This window comes from Rhodnius prolixus, unplaced genomic scaffold (genome assembly GCF_049639745.1).
Source record: "Rhodnius prolixus isolate KJV_2025 unplaced genomic scaffold, Rpr scaffold_33, whole genome shotgun sequence".
Lineage (NCBI taxonomy): Eukaryota > Metazoa > Arthropoda > Insecta > Hemiptera > Reduviidae > Rhodnius > Rhodnius prolixus.
Window position 1 is genome coordinate 328,388 of NW_027411608.1, and position 17,676 is coordinate 346,063.

At 31.0% G+C, this 17,676-nt stretch overlaps 2 protein-coding genes across 2 annotated transcripts; both read left to right on the forward strand.

Annotated features, from left to right (window-relative positions):
• The first annotated feature begins 42 nt into the window (after positions 1–42).
• Positions 43–12,837, forward strand: LOC141455197 (uncharacterized). The gene is made up of 9 exons (XM_074130068.1): positions 43–184; positions 2,320–2,676; positions 3,078–3,258; positions 3,839–4,069; positions 6,330–6,550; positions 8,070–8,367; positions 8,492–8,689; positions 9,450–9,611; positions 10,073–12,837. The coding sequence occupies exons 2-9, from the start codon at positions 2,495–2,497 to the stop codon at positions 10,244–10,246; spliced, it is 1,647 nt and encodes a 548-aa protein (XP_073986169.1). The 5' UTR covers positions 43–184; positions 2,320–2,494; the 3' UTR covers positions 10,247–12,837.
• Positions 12,838–14,134: 1,297 nt separating this feature from the next.
• On the forward strand, positions 14,135–17,398 carry COX4 (Cytochrome c oxidase subunit 4). The gene is made up of 4 exons (XM_074130112.1): positions 14,135–14,271; positions 15,382–15,579; positions 16,504–16,696; positions 16,910–17,398. The coding sequence occupies exons 2-4, from the start codon at positions 15,385–15,387 to the stop codon at positions 17,047–17,049; spliced, it is 528 nt and encodes a 175-aa protein (XP_073986213.1). The 5' UTR covers positions 14,135–14,271; positions 15,382–15,384; the 3' UTR covers positions 17,050–17,398.
• Positions 17,399–17,676: the final 278 nt, after the last annotated feature.

Here is a 17,676-nt window from a genome sequence, read left to right on the forward strand (position 1 = left end):
GCACGCATCTACTCCCTCTTACATTCATATCGGGTATTACAAGCCACCTGGTTTACTTGAAGCATTTATTAATAATATAAATTTGTAGACCTACATTTTATTTTTTTAATTTACAAACCGGTGAATATACATAGTGGCAAGAAATTTTAGAAAATCTCTTTTGCTTTGGGCTTCATGGGAAAACGTAAGTTTTTTCACATTATTGTTTTGTAAAAAATGTCTGAATATTGATAGCAAATTTATCGTGTACACCTACTCTGTATGTAAATAAGTGTAATAAATATAAGGGCACACAACACTTATGATACCCACTAATGTAATTTCATAAAGATTTAATATCCAATTAATTTGAGCTTGTTTCTTTGATCGTACGTAGAAAAAAAAAATGAAGTTCATTTAATAGTATAATATTGTATGTACAGAATCTTACATCTACTATGAATATCAAATATGAACTTTGCTAATTAAACGTTATATTGGAATTTAGATTTCATCACGATGATGAAAACTTAGCTTGCACCTGACAGTAATTATGAAAAGCCTTAAAAATGTCGCTCCTATTTTATAAAAATAAATGAAAAAGGGAAGAGACAGTCAGAAATTTAATGTCACATCAACAATGATCTGTTTCTAAATTAACAGAGAACATTATAGTAATAGTGTCTCACATTTTTGTTTTCTGATAAGACAAACTTTTTATCAAATTTCAGGTTTATATAACCCCTAAAATAGTTTGTGTGTTTTATTTTTAACTTCAATTTTTTGCTACTAATCCTATTTCATATATTTCTATAATTTGCGTAACTATATTTTTAATAATTGTATATATTCGAGTTCACTTACAAAAATAAAATTCATTCAAGTAGAGTGCTTTTGTTTATCCCAAAAGGAATTTATATTACTGGAAATGAACGCTAACCAATTGAGATCTTTATATTTTTTAAATTGATTATGTTTTCTGATTGAGTTCTGATTTTTTTTTTGGTAAACTCATACACCGGGCTTATATTTTGCCAATTTTTTCTGGTTCCCAAGGCCTGGGAACTCGGTCACTTTCTTGGGGGGCGATCATTTCTCTACTTTCTGCAAATATGCTTCTTCGTAAATTGCAGTTTCACGTCCAGTTTGACTCCCGTCCTTTCTCCAATATCATTACAACACTTTATTTGGCCCAATCCTCTTCAGGATAAATAAGCAATCTCTCCCTTGGTTTAAGATGTTTTCCTTAATCTAATTATAAGAGAATTTTTTCAAATTTTATTCTTAGGATGCTTACATATTAACTATTTCCACATTTTTTACTACATCCTGAGGTCACAAAGCTCAAATTAATGTCTCTAAAATGAAGGCCATACTGATTGGGTGCAAACCATTGGTTAGATCCTCCTCACCTTCCACTCTTTTTCTTGATTATTTATCGATCCAGTTATTCTCGATCTTTCAACAATTGTGATGTTATATTTAAACATTTTTGGAGATAACGAAATCTCACTGAACTTGTTGCTCTAACAAAATGAAATAATCGACTCCCTCGTGATTAAGTCACGATCCATCGACCATTCAACGAGTCAATGGTCTTGATTCCACTGATTGATTCTCTTAGGATCAGAAATTAAGACTTATTGGGCATCAATGCATCCCATCCCATCCCATACCACACGACTCCCTTCTGATTAAGTCAACGTTTCGCTGACTAGACGTCATCTTAAAGAAAGACATGTTGCTCAAATCTCCAAACGTTCTGACCTCACATTTAATACGTTAAACCAATTCCAGTGGCTCCTTTTAAAGATCCCTTCCCAATTATGGATGCATGATTTGCAAAATAAACAAAAATTTTGGACGAACAGTTTCTTAAAATATATTCTCGGGATCCCCAGTGTTGCTTCAATCACCATTAAAGTTGCATTATATTGAGTTTTCCCAGGATTCCATCATCATTTCTTACATTCTATATGTCCATCATTCTTATAAGCTTTGTCTCTCCACGTCAGTCAGTTTGATTTGTATACTTAGATTAGATAAGAACAAAGGACTTGTTCTATCCCCTGGGTATTGCAACCAATGATGCTGAGAAAAAAAGCCACTCTTCTGTGCCACGGCCAGCGATTTCCCACCATTCATTTCTGCGCATTATTTTCTCTGGTTTCTAGTGCCAAAACTCTCATGTGGCAAATTTAGCGATTGCTACGGATCAGCCAGGATATAAGACTTTATTTTTATTTTTTTCCATTTATAAACTGCTCAGAAGCTGAGTCATCCACTGTATGTTGATGTTTTCTGAGCTTAAAGAGAAACTAATTATATTTCTGATTTTAGTTTCAGATTTTGAGAAAACCAGCATAATTTCAGCAAGACTACTTTTATTTTAAAAATATGAAAAATTTAAAAAAAAATGTACAATTGCAAGACAAAATTTGTTTGATTGACAAAGAAATCCATACTTAAATCTGTATTTCTTTTATTTATATGAAAAAAACAACAACAACAAAGAATGGCACCATTGAAACCTGTACGAACGTTGTTCGATTTATCTTCAGATTCTGTTTTGGAAACTGTACATACATATGTTGTTAAACGCCAAGGTGAATTGGGCAAATATAGAAAATTTTTAATAAACATACTTCATAGTGCTATCAGAGAGACTCTTATCGAAAGAGCAGTGAATATGTATAGGTAAGTGTTAATACTCTTTAAGTTCGTAACTTGTCCTATTCTGATAAGTAATAAAAGAAGAGTAACAAGTTCTTTGTATCAATAATAAATCGCTGGATAAATAAGAATACCAAAAATGTCTAATTTCCAGCATTCTAATCTAATATGGAGTGATCGCTTACTATGGGAGTGATTGTTCTTTGATATAGAATGGGCCCATAATCCCCGAAAAAAAACAATCATATCATAGGAAAAATGAAAAGTGATATCCTTTAGTACAGATGCCATCCATGTCTTTGCTATTGGGTCCAAATGTATGGAGTTGACTGGTGTTCTGGTTGCCTTACGAGGGCCTCTTATACCCTGCTACCTTTTCGTGACACCACCACAAAAATCTTATAATAATGATTGTCTTGTTTTAGTTCTAATATACTTGATGTATTGGATATAATAGAATTGTTGGCCGACTCTTCAATAAAACAATTGCAAATTATGCAGACATCCATGCCAGGAGGTCTAACACATGCTGGATGTTTTAGTGGCCAATTATTTTCAAAAATTGATAGTGCTAATATTATTGGTTTGCACAAATTAATTGTTAAGGTACATTTATTTATATTGTACAATATAATTGCATTTTTGGATTACGCCCACCTAACCTCTCTCGATTTACATGGAAGATTTGGTTCTATAGATTACCAAGTAATTTGAAATCATGAATTTTTGATCGTAAAAAATGTGCAAAATAAAAAAAAAAAGGATTTTATTTATGTTGAAGAAAAACAAATATAATAGTTAATTAAAAGGGAAGGGATTAGCTATGCGGTTAGCATACTGGACTCCCACGCGGAGGTCCCGGGTTCGAATCCAGCTGCTGACCTCTTAGATTTTCTCTTCCTAGGAGCTTCTTACAGCTCACTGTCCGGTGATGGACAGTGTTGTCTGTAACGAGAGAACACTGTCCGGAGGCCGGCAGTGCACTGAAAAAAGCTCCGGGCGCTAATGACCTCAGCTGTTGATGCGCATTAAATCATTAAAAATAGTTAATTAAAATTATTAGTTCATCCATCCATTTATTAATATGTCTATGTTTGTTTACTTTTACATGCATGTATCATGTGTATAATTTATTTTATTTTTTGTTATTTTCAGTTTTTTGCTTTATTTAATTTCTTGTTTACAGGTTCATGTTGATCTTCATTCAAATACCTCCCAGATTGAACCACTGTCTAGTGTATTCCATTGTGCCTTGCTCAGAGGTCTTGCTGCCAATTTACGTGTATTAACGTTGCACAATGCAGCCGATAATCAATCATTGAAAATTATTGGAAAATATGCAACGCATCTTACAAATTTGGATATTACATCATCATGGATTGTGGATGATGTTGGAATATGTGATTTATTGTTGAAGGTATGTCCTACTGTGATTTTTTTGGTATTAAAAAAACATTTTTTTTCTGTGGAAAGAACAATCATCCATCTAAAGTGGATATTTTACAAAACTAACTACCATCATATGGATCGTTTATTTTGAAAGTGGTGTAAGTCCATTTTCTGTTATTTCGAGAAAATTAAAGGTTAACATATCTGTTAATTATAAAATTTAGACAAATTGTATGAAGTCTGGCAATGTTTCTACTGTTTTATCAATATGTAATTTGGTTATATAAATTTGTTTTAGGCGTATTTTACTAAACTGATGTACACTTACGGGCTGCAGATGGACTTTCAAAATTAGACAATTGTAAAAATCGTTTAGTTTCAATTTTGAAAAATCAAATAATATATATTTTCAAATAATAATATACTAATATATAATAATATTTCATGTTAATAAATAATAATATACTTCATATTAATCCAATTTTGTTTAAATAATAATAATGACACGACATAAAATAGAAGTTTTTAATCTTAGACGCTAATTACATTGTTAAAATTACAAGATATTGATAGTATTTAATACAGTGGTTTCCAACCTGTGGGGCGCGCCCTAGGGGGGCGCGAGACTGTTGCAAGGGGGGCATGCAGCTGTTTCCAAAATATCATTTTCGAATACAAACCAAAAAAGTCGAATAGGTGTCAAAAAAAATGAATCAGCAAAATAGGTATACATAATCCACAATCCTCGCCGCGAATTTTTCGGGTACAAATGCTAGAACATCCATCCATACTCTTGCTGGAACGAAAACATCTCGCTTTCGCGTTTGGAGCCGAGCGCCGGCGGGGCGATTAGAAATCCCTATTGTGATTGAAAGATATGATGATTTTGGCCTTACGACAGCAGAGCAGGAAATGGTAATTGACTTATCTAGTGATAGCACATTAAAGCAGATGTTTCAAGACGAAAATAATATTGTTACGTTTTGGCTACGAGTAAAGGACGTTTTTCTTACTTTGACAAACAAAGCTTTAGAAATTTTATTGCCATTTCTAACATCTTACCTATGTGAAACTGGTTTTTCTACAGTAGCTGTCTTAAAAACAAAGTATCGATCTCGCTTAGTGATTGAAAAGGAACTGAGACCACGGTTTCTTCAATGATACCACGGTTTGAGAAAATTTGTGCTGAAAAACAAGCTCAACCGTCGCATTAAATTTTTATAATGTTGTATTAATTATATATTTTTTTTTTTGTATTTTTGTAAGATTTGTTTTTATTACATTTAAAATTATTATTTCTTATAATAAATAATTATTTTTTTATGTATATTTTTACATAATATTGTATATTATTTTGTAGCCCATTAAATAAATTATAATATCAGTTGAGTATTTATGAAATTAGATTGTTAGAAAAATTAAGGGGGCTCAACAATTTTTTTTTTTAAGGGGGGCGCAGGTACAAAAAGGTTGGAAACCACTGATTTAATATAAAACAAATGTAAAATAACAGGCTACTGATCGGCAACCATCTGCTAAGCCGCCTACCTCTGTCAATTGGACTTACACCACTTTCATAATCAATGATTATTCAATTTCATTTACTGACCAATTTTAAATTCTACAAAACTTTTTAAGAAATTAAACACGGACTAGTTATACATAAAAAGTTAACATAAAATTAAGCATGAATTACGTGATATCTCATTTTTTTTTCAAAAATGGACTTACACCACTTTCAAAATAAACGGTCCATATAATAGTTTATGGGAATAAAAAGCAATGCTGTGAATCTTAAGTTTGAAGAATATTTGTTGGTTAACCGGTAGTTTAAAATGGATTTCCAGCAATTTTAAACATTTTCTTTAGGATAACTCAACAATATTTTTTAGAAACATTTATAAAAAACAGATTAATTTGAATTATATTCATCCAAAAGTTATTAAAATGATGAACATAAAATGCTAGAAAAATGTAAAGGCCTTTTTTTTTTTGCTATTTTCAATTAATTTATCCATTTTTGCTTTAATTGAATCTCATTTTTGAACTAACTTTGTGTTTTATCAAATCTGACGATTGCAAACAATAATTTTCATATAATCATGTAGGATTTCTGTCTAAAGGTATATTTTTATGATTTTTGACCTCGTATACACCCATTAAAAAATGTTACGCAACCCCTAAGGGTCAATCTAAATTGAGAAACACTGGATATAAAGCTTCTGTCATAGAAAGCATTTATTGATTCTAGTTTTGTTTTCATTAAATTGGATGTTCCAAATTTCCAGGATGCTACTAATTTCATTACGGCTCATCTGGTCGATTTGGACAATTGTGAACCAAGAGCTATTCACGCATTGTCTCTGTTTCCACCTTCACAAATCAATAAAACATGTGAAACATTGTGCGAAGTGAAAATACAAGATACTAATACATCTTCTATCAGTGTACTCCTTTTATTGATGTTCGCCAAAAGTTTGAAGAGCTTGGGAGGTTTTCTTTATTTTAGGTATTTTCTTTCTGTTATGTTTTTCTTTTTATTTATTTATTTACTTTCTCTTACTGCTTATAAGGATAAGTATTGCGTTCGTGATGAGTGACACTAGAAATATTACACTTTGTGGAGCTACATATTTTAACCAAGTTCTGCTAGAAAACATGGCAATAAGATTTGGAACAATATCGATTAACCGATTTAATTGGAAGTTTTTAATTTAGAGAAAGAATTTTTTTTTTCAGTTTTTTTTGTTAATTGTTTGAAAACAGCTGATACGAGGTGTGGCTATTAAATAACGACACAATTGCTATAAAACATTTTATTTTAAATTTATACATATGTAGTTATTATCACCTCCAATATACACCCCTCCCCTACCCCTACAACGCTCCATGCAAATTTACCATTGTTCGAAACAGTGCTGGAAGTCTTTCTCCTGCATGACGCGTGCCGCTTTTTCTTTCACACAGCTTCTACGGACTGAAATCGTGTTCCTTTTCAATGCAGATTTGACTTTGGGGAACAGATAAAAGTCACATGGGGCGGCTAGGTCAGGCGAATAAGGCCTAAAACTGGGATGTTGTACTTGGCCTAGAAACGTCGTCTTGGACAGACAATGCCAGTGTGAGCCGGCGCGATGTCTTGATGGAGAATCCCCGTGACTTGTTCTTCCAAAAAAATCGGGTCGTTTTTTTCCTTACTCATTCACGGAGTTGAGCAAGCACCTCACGGTAGTAATGTTGATTAATTATAATCGATATTTTCACGTCCGTTTTGGACGTGGAAGGACGACCCAGGCGGTCATCATCTCCGACGTCTTCTCGGCGGCCATCTTGGAAACGCTTGAACCACTCCAAAAACTTGCGCACGTGATACAACATGCATCGCCATAAACTTCTTTTAATAAAAAATAAGTTTCAGTAGCGGTTTTACCCAGTTTTGATGTGAAATTTTACGACAATACGTTGCTCTACTACATGTGTAGGTATCATGTTTTTGGGCAAAACGGAAACTAGCACCTCTTACACCTCTCACACGTCAGGTTCCGGTCAGACAGATTTTTCTACAAACACGTGAGACGCTGTAATCGAAAGAGAAGGCTTTACGCTGCTGCACAGCTGTCGGTCGTTAGGATTTGGCGCATGCATAGTTATTCTGGAGCAGCATCAGACTCGTCACTTAATAGGCACACCTCGTACTTGTTTTTTTTCTCAAGAACTATTACTTGCTTGTAACATTTAAGAACTATTAGGACCCTTCTAGGAAACTCGAAGGAAGAATGCCAGTTAATTGGAAACACAAATTTCCGTGATTCTGTACATTCAAGAGTCAATAATTGCGACTTTGTTTTCTTTTATACTACAAAAGATAGAACTGTCACTAACTGTTTAGTAAGAATTCAAACTTTTGAAGAAAATTTATGTAATTTTTAGTTAGAAAAAGTAGTATGTGACGTTTCACCCCAGTTGTTTAGAAATTGATTTATTTATTTTATGAACATTTGAAATTATTTAACTTGTTACACCTACAGGAATATTGGTGATGCTGTAATCAGCGTACAATCACGTGAAAATGCACCTGAATCTCTATCATTGACTGAATTGTGGGATACTCAACTACCTTTTGAGAAACTAACTAAAATCTCTAGATATTTACCAAGATTGACTACACTATACACAAGAGCAGCGTGTCTACTACCTGAGCCAAATATTGTACCAGCTTTAACTAATTTAACAGCTGATTTTGACTTTGTACAATATGGACCACAATTCTATCGTTTTTTATCCTTTAACGGATCAACGGTACGTCGTTTAGTACTGATTGATCAGGTAAATGTCCAGTTTTACTCTGCAATATTGTTTAGCAAAAATGAAAAATGTTTAAATGATTTCAGTCTGACATAACTGTAATAGTAGTTAATGCTGAGAGCAATTCTTTATTTTACTGTTACAGGTGTATAGTTTGGATTTGGAAAATATAGCAGAATATTGTCCACTCTTGGAAGAACTGACGGCCAAAGTGTCCGTTGAAAATGTAATAACTGCATCACCGGTTTGCTTAAAAAATTTAAAAGTTGCCAAAGTAAGAATTGCATCCGCGTCAACTTTTACATGGTTAATGAAGAAATCTGACAATATATTACATTTAGAGGTTAGTATGCAGAAGAAAATTATCTAAATTACCATTGAAACTAGTATATATTTTATAATTATCAAATCTATTTGGTCTTATGAACTAGAGCTGTGGGATTTAGCCAAACAATCGACAAATATATGAACCATTCAAAAAGCTTTCAATCTAAGTTACTTCGACAGTTAGTTGATGCTCCTTTTTTTACGTCAGACGTGATCTCAACATTTTTTACGTCAAGACAAAACACCTAACAGCTGTTCAAAACCTTTCATACGCCTACTCGCCTCGCCGACTGAACCATCAATGGCCACGAAATTTCCTTCAGAACTGACCAGTGACCCTGGTTCATTCTCGTACGACTCCTACCATTGGGTAGTTTCTTTGCTCCCATTCTTCCAGCCTTACCCTACTCACATGTTATTTAATTATTATATATTAATAAAGATTGTAAATTTCCAAATAAATAAATAAAAATTATGAAATGTGTAAACAATTAGAAGCATATCATTACACCAGAATTGCGATCGTACATAACGGTTATTCCTGTGTAATTTTGTAGGCAGCGCTAACGTATGTTTCATTCATTCTAGGCTTGTCACTATTTTTTTAAGAAACTGAATATTGATTTTATTACGTTTCATTGCTGATGTAACTTATCCTTTGACATTTATGTTTTGATTATTGTAAACATTTATAATATACGAGTAGTCTACTAATTTTTTGTTTTTGCTAATTTTCAAAAAAATAATGTCGTTCACACCGCAAATTATTTGTTTAGGTATTACTTGAACGAGATTACATGGAGACCATTATGTTTGAAGATGATGTGATCATGCAGATTATTGAAGATAATCCAAGATCTTTAAAAAGTATACGCTATCTGAGCATACACATGTTTTGGAATCCTCGTTATCAGAATTATATTATATCTTGTGGAAATGTAAGTAGTGATTGATTATTAATTAATAGAGTAAAGTTCTTGGGATAAGTTCATTAAGTCCTGTAAGTCAAATACAATCAGGAAATTTGAATCTTTTATACCCCCAGTTTAGAAATGAAGTGGAAATGATTATAACGTCAAATCTACTGCAATCTTTAAGAAATATTGTCCCTTAGGAACCAATATTTGAGAAAAGAACTCAATATATGAGCAAATAACTGGCAAATGTGGTAAAGAACTTGAAAATGCCTGTATGGGTTCCATTAAACCCACAACAACTTATACGGCAGCTCTTTGCATTCGTATAATTAGGCTAACATTTTAAAGTGTTGTTCGTGTTGTTAGGCTGGTACAGGCAAATCAAGATTCCTGGAAAAAAAACCGGTGAATCAATGGTATATTCTCTCTTTTAAATAAAATTTATAACAGCTTTTTGTTTTCTGTTTTTTTTTCCATTTCAGCTGACCATCGACACAGCCTATGCACTTTGTGCAGCCTGCGATTCATTGAACGTAATCGGTGAATTACATACTTGGTTTCAAGTGTCCAACAAAGATGTATTGACTATGGCCGAACATATAAAAAAATCAAATTGGAATGTGAGGCTGAGATATAGAGATGTATTGTATCCATAATATTAACTATTAATATTTTTTTTTTTTTTTTAAATATAGATTATTAAGTTTCAGTAAAGAAAGAAGGAGAAGATACGTTAAGGTTTTCATAATATTTTACGATAAAGATGGGTAGGTGTTCATTTAATTTCAACTTTAGGCATTGGATATTTATATTTTTTCCTCCCTTCTACATTTAAATATTAAATCACTTGTGATTCGCTCATATTATTGCCACTTTTATTATCGCTTTGTCTAATATTATGACGATTTTAGCTTTTTTTAATTTTTTTTAAAAAAAATTAATTATGATGGATACCTAGAATGGTTTTCCTGATAAAGATTAAAAATTAACAGTTCCGTCAAAGAATCATGCCTTTTTCCCCGTTTTAATTCTGCCCCAGTTTGTCTTTTAGATTTTATTGAACAAGGGGGGGCGCCAATATTTTATCACTAAAAGAATTTATCCACTCTTTCAGTCTGTATCTCATATCTTTTTATATTTGTTTTTCAATCTTGATATATGTACAGATTTCTTGAAAGTACAAATGAATAAAATAAAAAATAATAAGGACAAATTCTTTAATGAGCCAAAATGGTTGGCTTTAGACCTAGTCTTTTTGTTTGGCATAGTTTATGTAAAGAGAAATAGAGCTTTTTTAATATTAATAATAAAAAAAAAAAAAAATACAGAAAACAAATTAATTGTACAAATTCTTATAAGTAATTTAATGGTCGTAGTAAAATTCTGTAGTTTTTATTTTGTTTAGAAGTATAGACTGGACCAACGCTTCTAAATTAAATATTACCTGTATGCTTGGAGGAAAAAAAAACACAAAATTATTTAGTGAATAGAATATTTTTATACAAATTTATATAAATGCTGCTCATGGTTATGTATATAGAAACAAAACAAACATAGTCCTCTTAAGTTGGTACTCAAAGTTGGAGGTAAACCAACTGTTACAAACAATTAGTCAAATGTGTTTCTTTATAATAAAAGTTTAAAAAAAATTAAATAAAATGCCAATTCGTTAGGTAGAAATCAAATCTCAAATTTCCTTTCTCAGTTTCTGATGCCATTTATCAGCTGTCTGACATATCGGTTTAAAAAACAAAACAAAAATTGCTTCCATCACACTTTCAAAGATTTCAGCCTTGGATTCATCGCATTTTCCTGATACTGCCGCTGATATTATGACTCAGTTTGAGCAAATCTTTTCTGATGGTCTAGTATCACTTCTTCAGTTTGAAATAAATAAGTCAGTAACTTAAAGAATAATGAATATAATTCTCTTTAAATTGATTTATAATAAAAATAAAACAACTCTATTTTATTTGAAAAATGCAGTTACGTAACTTCGAAATATGTTTAAAATAACTTTATAATCGAACGAAGAGGAAGTTTATCGATTTTCCCATTTTATTGCAAAAAGAAGTGCCAACTTTATCGTAGGACATTCTTTGTTTTGAACTCAAAATTTGTAAATAGCTTTTTTTTTTCTTTCTTTTTTCAAAATAATATATTAACATGAAAAATGAAAATATTGTAAACAAAACAAAATTATATTTTTAAGTTCCTAATAATTCGATTAATAAAAAAAGAAGTTTTTATAAAACATTAGCAATATACGAGTATATGGAATATATTCCACACAGATATACTGCAGATATCATTATATTTTTCATAGTTAACCTTTAAAATCATTTCGATCTGTGCATAAAATTGTCAATTGGCATTTGTTTTAAAAATTCTCACATCCAGTTTTAAATCCTGTTTCTTTCAAGTTTTGAAATATTTTGTTGTTTTATAATGAATGTTATAGTAAATTTTAAGGATTGTAAATAATTTTATTATCTTTTTTTGTTTTTACATAATTTTTTATATATTTTTATAATAAATTAAATTCAAACTGTGGCAACTTAAGAAAAATTAAAAAATTATATGGCTTTTAAAAATATGTAAATATTAATAAAATAATTTTTTTTTTAACGCCCAGATTTATGTATTTATGGAGTGGAGCTTATCGGTTGTAAAATGTCCACTACTTATAGCCTTGCTATTACTAAGTTAGTGCTGACAGATCGTCTCCATAGTTTTAATGCAGCCGTATTGTAGCCACTCAAATGATAATAATGCCAAACTACCACCAAGCCTTCATTATCATCAGCTGGTGTAATGATATTAATGGATTTAACGATATGGTAATTAAGAATCATTTCCCTTGAATTACCCTTTTGAAGTTGATTTATTGAACTAATTATACAGCTGATTTTATGCTGCTTTGAGGCTTTGGATTAAGAATTCCGAGTTTTAACGAACAGATCGAAATCAGGAAATCTCTGCCCAGCTGTTCCATAATATCTTGCAATTTTAAACACACAAATCTGAGCATATTATTTTGTTTGAAAAGTATATTAAAAACAATATGTTGTTAGTTATTTTTATTTTTGACCAGAATTGTTCAGATCATGTATTATTTTATATTACTATGTAATTATTTACATACATTTTAAAAATAAATAAGAATGGACCAACGTTTAAATATTATATTTGTTAAAAGTTCAATTTTTTTTTTTTGGTATCTAATAAAACGTTTTTGTCATTTTAATTTCATTTTTATTTTAAAGTATTTTCCTCTCCAACAAACAATAAATTTTTAATGAATTAGTTAATTTATAGAGCAGTGTTCCTGAAGACGCTTATTTGTTGGACATACAAATGCACGTAAAGGTAGGAAAGCTGTTCTGGAACAAAACTACATTTACAATTCTTCTTCTTAGTATAAAACTACGTAAAGCCACAAAGACAAATCAGCTTTAAGAAAAAATGGATTTGCACACTCTGTATTTTGTTAATATCTTGAATTCCATGAATTCAATACAACTATGGATTGAGCTATATACCTACAATTTTTTAAAGATAAGTAATTTAACTAGAACTGTGTTAGAAATACTAGAAAATCCAATAATTTTTGTTACCTTGGGATGATGCCTTTCGTTAATGAACTGCTCACAGAATATTTATAAAAATTACTGCTGTTCATTCTTTTTGGTGACTGATTCATAGTTTCAATGGATGAAAAAATAATTGCCATTTCAGTTGTGATACATTTATTCTGCCGAGCTTTCAACCTAAGGACTAGGTCATCTTCAGGGCTAGTTTACAAAGTAATATTTACGACACAATACAGAAGACACACCAACCCTGTAATGTAAAATATTACTTTGTAAACTAGCCCTGAAGATGACCCTAGTCCCTAGGTCGAAAGCTCGCCAGAATAAATGTATCACGACTGAAATGGTAAATTATTTTTACATCCTATAAAAATTACTTTTTTTTTCTTTTTTTTCACTCAGTGGACCTTCAAAATTGTACATATAACCGGCGAAAACATAATTTTAAAATTTTATACGTTCGCAAAATTTCTTTTAGTTAGAGAAAGTAAAGTATAGATGAGAAGAGTATTCAGCCAATTGGATAAATTCTAAGAACTAAATCACAGCTTTTCAAAACTTAATCGCCTTACCTAATAAAAAAGAACTAATTTTATGGAAAATAATTATACTAACTATCCGATCCTCGTTCATGTTTCAATCTTTTCCAAATTCATACAAAATTTCAGACAAAGAGACATTATTTTTTCCAACACCAAAAAAATATATTTTATAAGAAATTCAATATCTTATGAAGAAATTAACAAAAGAATTAAAATCTAAAGGAATGAAATTTTCAAAGAATTACATTTGAATGATTATGTCGAGGACGATTTTTAAAATCAACTATGAGTTCGCGCCTCAAATTAGGACAAATTAGGGAATTTATTTTTTCGACCTCGAAATAGAAGCTTAAAGAAATTAATCTTTTAATTTTTTTAAAAACAAATTATTCTTTGTTTAATTAAAAATATAATTTGCTTTTTGCAACCGAAATATATTTACAAATATGGAAGCTAAAAATAAAGGACATTACTATTCCATGGGTCATGAAGTTTTACTAGTCTAGGGTGGGTTTGACAGTACAGGTGCTTTTTGGAAATTTAGAGGTAAGAGTAAAGAATATATATACATTTGTCAATACATATAAAAAAAAAAAAATAAATATTGAGATAAGGGCTTGAGATAAGTAGATTACATGTACTATATGCTTTATTTGATTTCGGCTTATCAGAGAGCCACTTCAAATTTTTATTTGCACAGACGAAGCATAACCTCAATCGTTATTGATTTATTTTAATTTTATCCCTGATTAGTTTTAAATTCGTTAAAAGATTGAATCCATTATTTATTGAAATTAGATTATTAAGAAAGAATTTAAGAAGTTTCAGTTAATAGAGAATTAAAACTTGGACCAACAAAATTGAAAACAGCAACGAAGTCTTTAAAGTACATAAAATGACAATAATTCTTAATTATTCCTTAGCTGATTTTTGTTTTTACTCTCAAATAAAAAGAGCTTAAAAGAGAACCTTACTTTCTTGAGATTGTCAATTTCCCTTAATTAGATGCATTAACGCTGTGTGTAAATGTGTGCCCTGGTTTCTACGACATTTCACTGGAAATTAATTTCTAATTTATGTCCCGTAGACCCGTATTAAAATGGATAAATAGACGTGTGTGTGTCTGAGAAAAAAAAAATCTCAAAGTCAAAATTGCAGGAAGCTGAGCCCTATTATGGGTCCTGATTAAAACTGTCCGGTAGGACAGTTGTATAAGGGTTGATCGTCAAAAACTGCACGAAAAAGCGTAACGTTGAAAAACACCCAACTTTGACAATTTTTTTTCTCTTTTTCTATAAAAGATAAAATTCCCAAATTTTCTTTATAATATAGGGCAAACCCTCCTTTATAACTGTAATTTTTTTGCAACAACCCATATCTATTGTAAAATAGCGATCAGCATTCTTCGACCAGAAAAATCACTTTAGGATGTTGAGATTTTCTAAGATTTTTTTCCTATAAACTTCGTATTTAGATCAAAAATTTTTATTTGAATAATTTCTGTAGGAAAATATATTTCTATATTCCATAAATTCCAGAATTTTAGTTGGAGAAACACGGATGAGTTGTTCGCACTGGTTGATTTTTAATGAATTTGCGATTAGTTTGTTTCAGTTGCCACATTTATCTGAATGGTTTTTCCTTTTCTTTTTTTAGGAAATGTCACGTCTTTTAGTATCAAATACTTTACGAGCACTATCCGCTCGTGGCTATTGTGCACATTTAGTAGATACGCACAAAATAGGAACCAGAGAAATCGTAGGCTATGGCTTGAATGGTACGCCAAACTATGTTGATCGTGTTGATTTCCCAATGCCTGCGGTAAGATTTAGGCCTGAGACTCCAGATATAAAGGTAAAACAATAAAGATATAGTGTTTTAATAAGTAAAGATTAACCAGTAAGTTATGTGACGTTATTTGGGAGTATTATTTTTTGTAAAAAAAATCAACATATTTAAAAAACTGTTCTTTTTCAAACATCACATAAACCCACCTTCTCTCTATCCCACCTCACTAGTCTGCACAAATCTACAAGTACACCACTTACTTGTCTTCATAAACGCTTTCCTAAAAATAGAATCTTGAGCTAAGAAGAAACAAATTAAAATGAACGAGTGTCACGTTTATTCTCCTGCGTCGGTGCTACTACCTGCTTTCTTTAACAGTAATGTATATATATGTAATGGGTGGATGGTAAGTGATGGTTCGAGACGGCTTTCTTGGAGGATTAGATGAAAGACTTGAAAAGATCTGCTGCAAGAAGATTACGGACAGAGTATGAAGTCAGAGCGATACCTTGGGCTCGTCTCGTACTAACACCTCATTGGGATCCATGTAAAACAAGATTTAAACGACAAAACAATGACAAAACTCTAAATTGAACTCGAAACGATTTGATATTAATATATAGTATCTTAAACTTAAGTAAACTTACTCTGATCAAATCTGGATGAGTTTTCGTTAAAACCAAAAAACAATGGACTGTACACATTAGACATTTCAATCAACTCTACATGACTGACACGTAGTTCATATACAAGTAAGAGCAACACATGTGGACTTGAAACCGGACTACCGGAAGTCCACCTCAATTTTCATCTGGGCTAATTATTTCCTTAAAAATTATGGTTTAAATTCTACTTATTTTGTACATTTGAGTGTAGCTATCGCTTAAAACCTTTTTACTCCATATTATGGTTATAATTTTCTTCCAAGAATTCATCATTAATCATTGAAAAATCAGTTAATCGATATTAAATTTATTTTTTGGTACCTAGCTATTAAGAGAAAAAGAAAAAGGTGATTGGAAATTATTGTCGGTGGCCGAGAAAAAAGCTTTATATCGAGCTAGCTTTTGTCAAACACTTGCCGAAGTACGAGCTCCAACCGGTGAATGGAAATCTATCATGGGATGTACTTTGATATTTGCGTCACTAGCCGTGTGGTTGTACATGTTTTTTAAGTTATTTGGTAAGTATTTTGATTGTTTATTTTGTGTGAAAGAAAGTTTTTTATTACCTTGTCGAATTATAAGTATTTGGCTAAAACATGGGTGAATACATCAACTTGGCTATTATTATTTGACAGAAATTATTGTTGGCAGTTCCTTAAGTGAAAAATTGAAAATTTATGGTTATATTTTCAAAATTAATGTATAATTTTTTTTTTTTTTTTCTACAATAGCATACAATCCCACGTTGCCTGGAACATTTGATGATGCACATCAAAAAGCTCAACTAAAAAGAATGCTTGAGTTGAAGATGAACCCTATAACTGGCCTGTCATCCAAATGGGATTATGAGAAGAATGATTGGAAGAAATAAAATCCATCCTCTAGTCTCAGAACACATTAAAACTTGGATTAGTTATCTTGTTATAATTGTACAGCTCATTAATTCGCCTTCTATGTTGTAAATTATTTACCTTGTGACAGATTTTTTTTAAAATTTTAAATTGGGTTAAAAAATAAATTTGGAAATTATTTTCTAACTTTAATTAAACATGTTGCATAAACACCATAGTTATTAAAAAAATGTAAATTCTGTTTATTGATCACGTACTAATCAATTATAGTTGGAAATCAGATGTGAACTATATTAGTCGATTATAAAACATCGATATTTACTTTTATTTTTATTACAAATTTCAATAAAGTAAATTTATGAAATTTCAGAGAGAAATGCTTTAATTTAATTTCTCTCACTACAAGATATCATAATTCTAAAGATAAATTAAAACTAAAGTTTAAAAATTTTAAATTAACTAGAGAGCGCATTTCATTTTAAGAAAGGATCTCGAATTATAGCCTAAAGGAGGGTACCTTACGCGGTCAGTTTATAAGAACATGGATATAAATGAGAATATATAAAAGTACTAAATTTAAAAGCAAGACAATTTGTGGAGTGTGTCGACAGTGTTTCAAGATAAAATCTTCGAGCCCAAAATTCCCT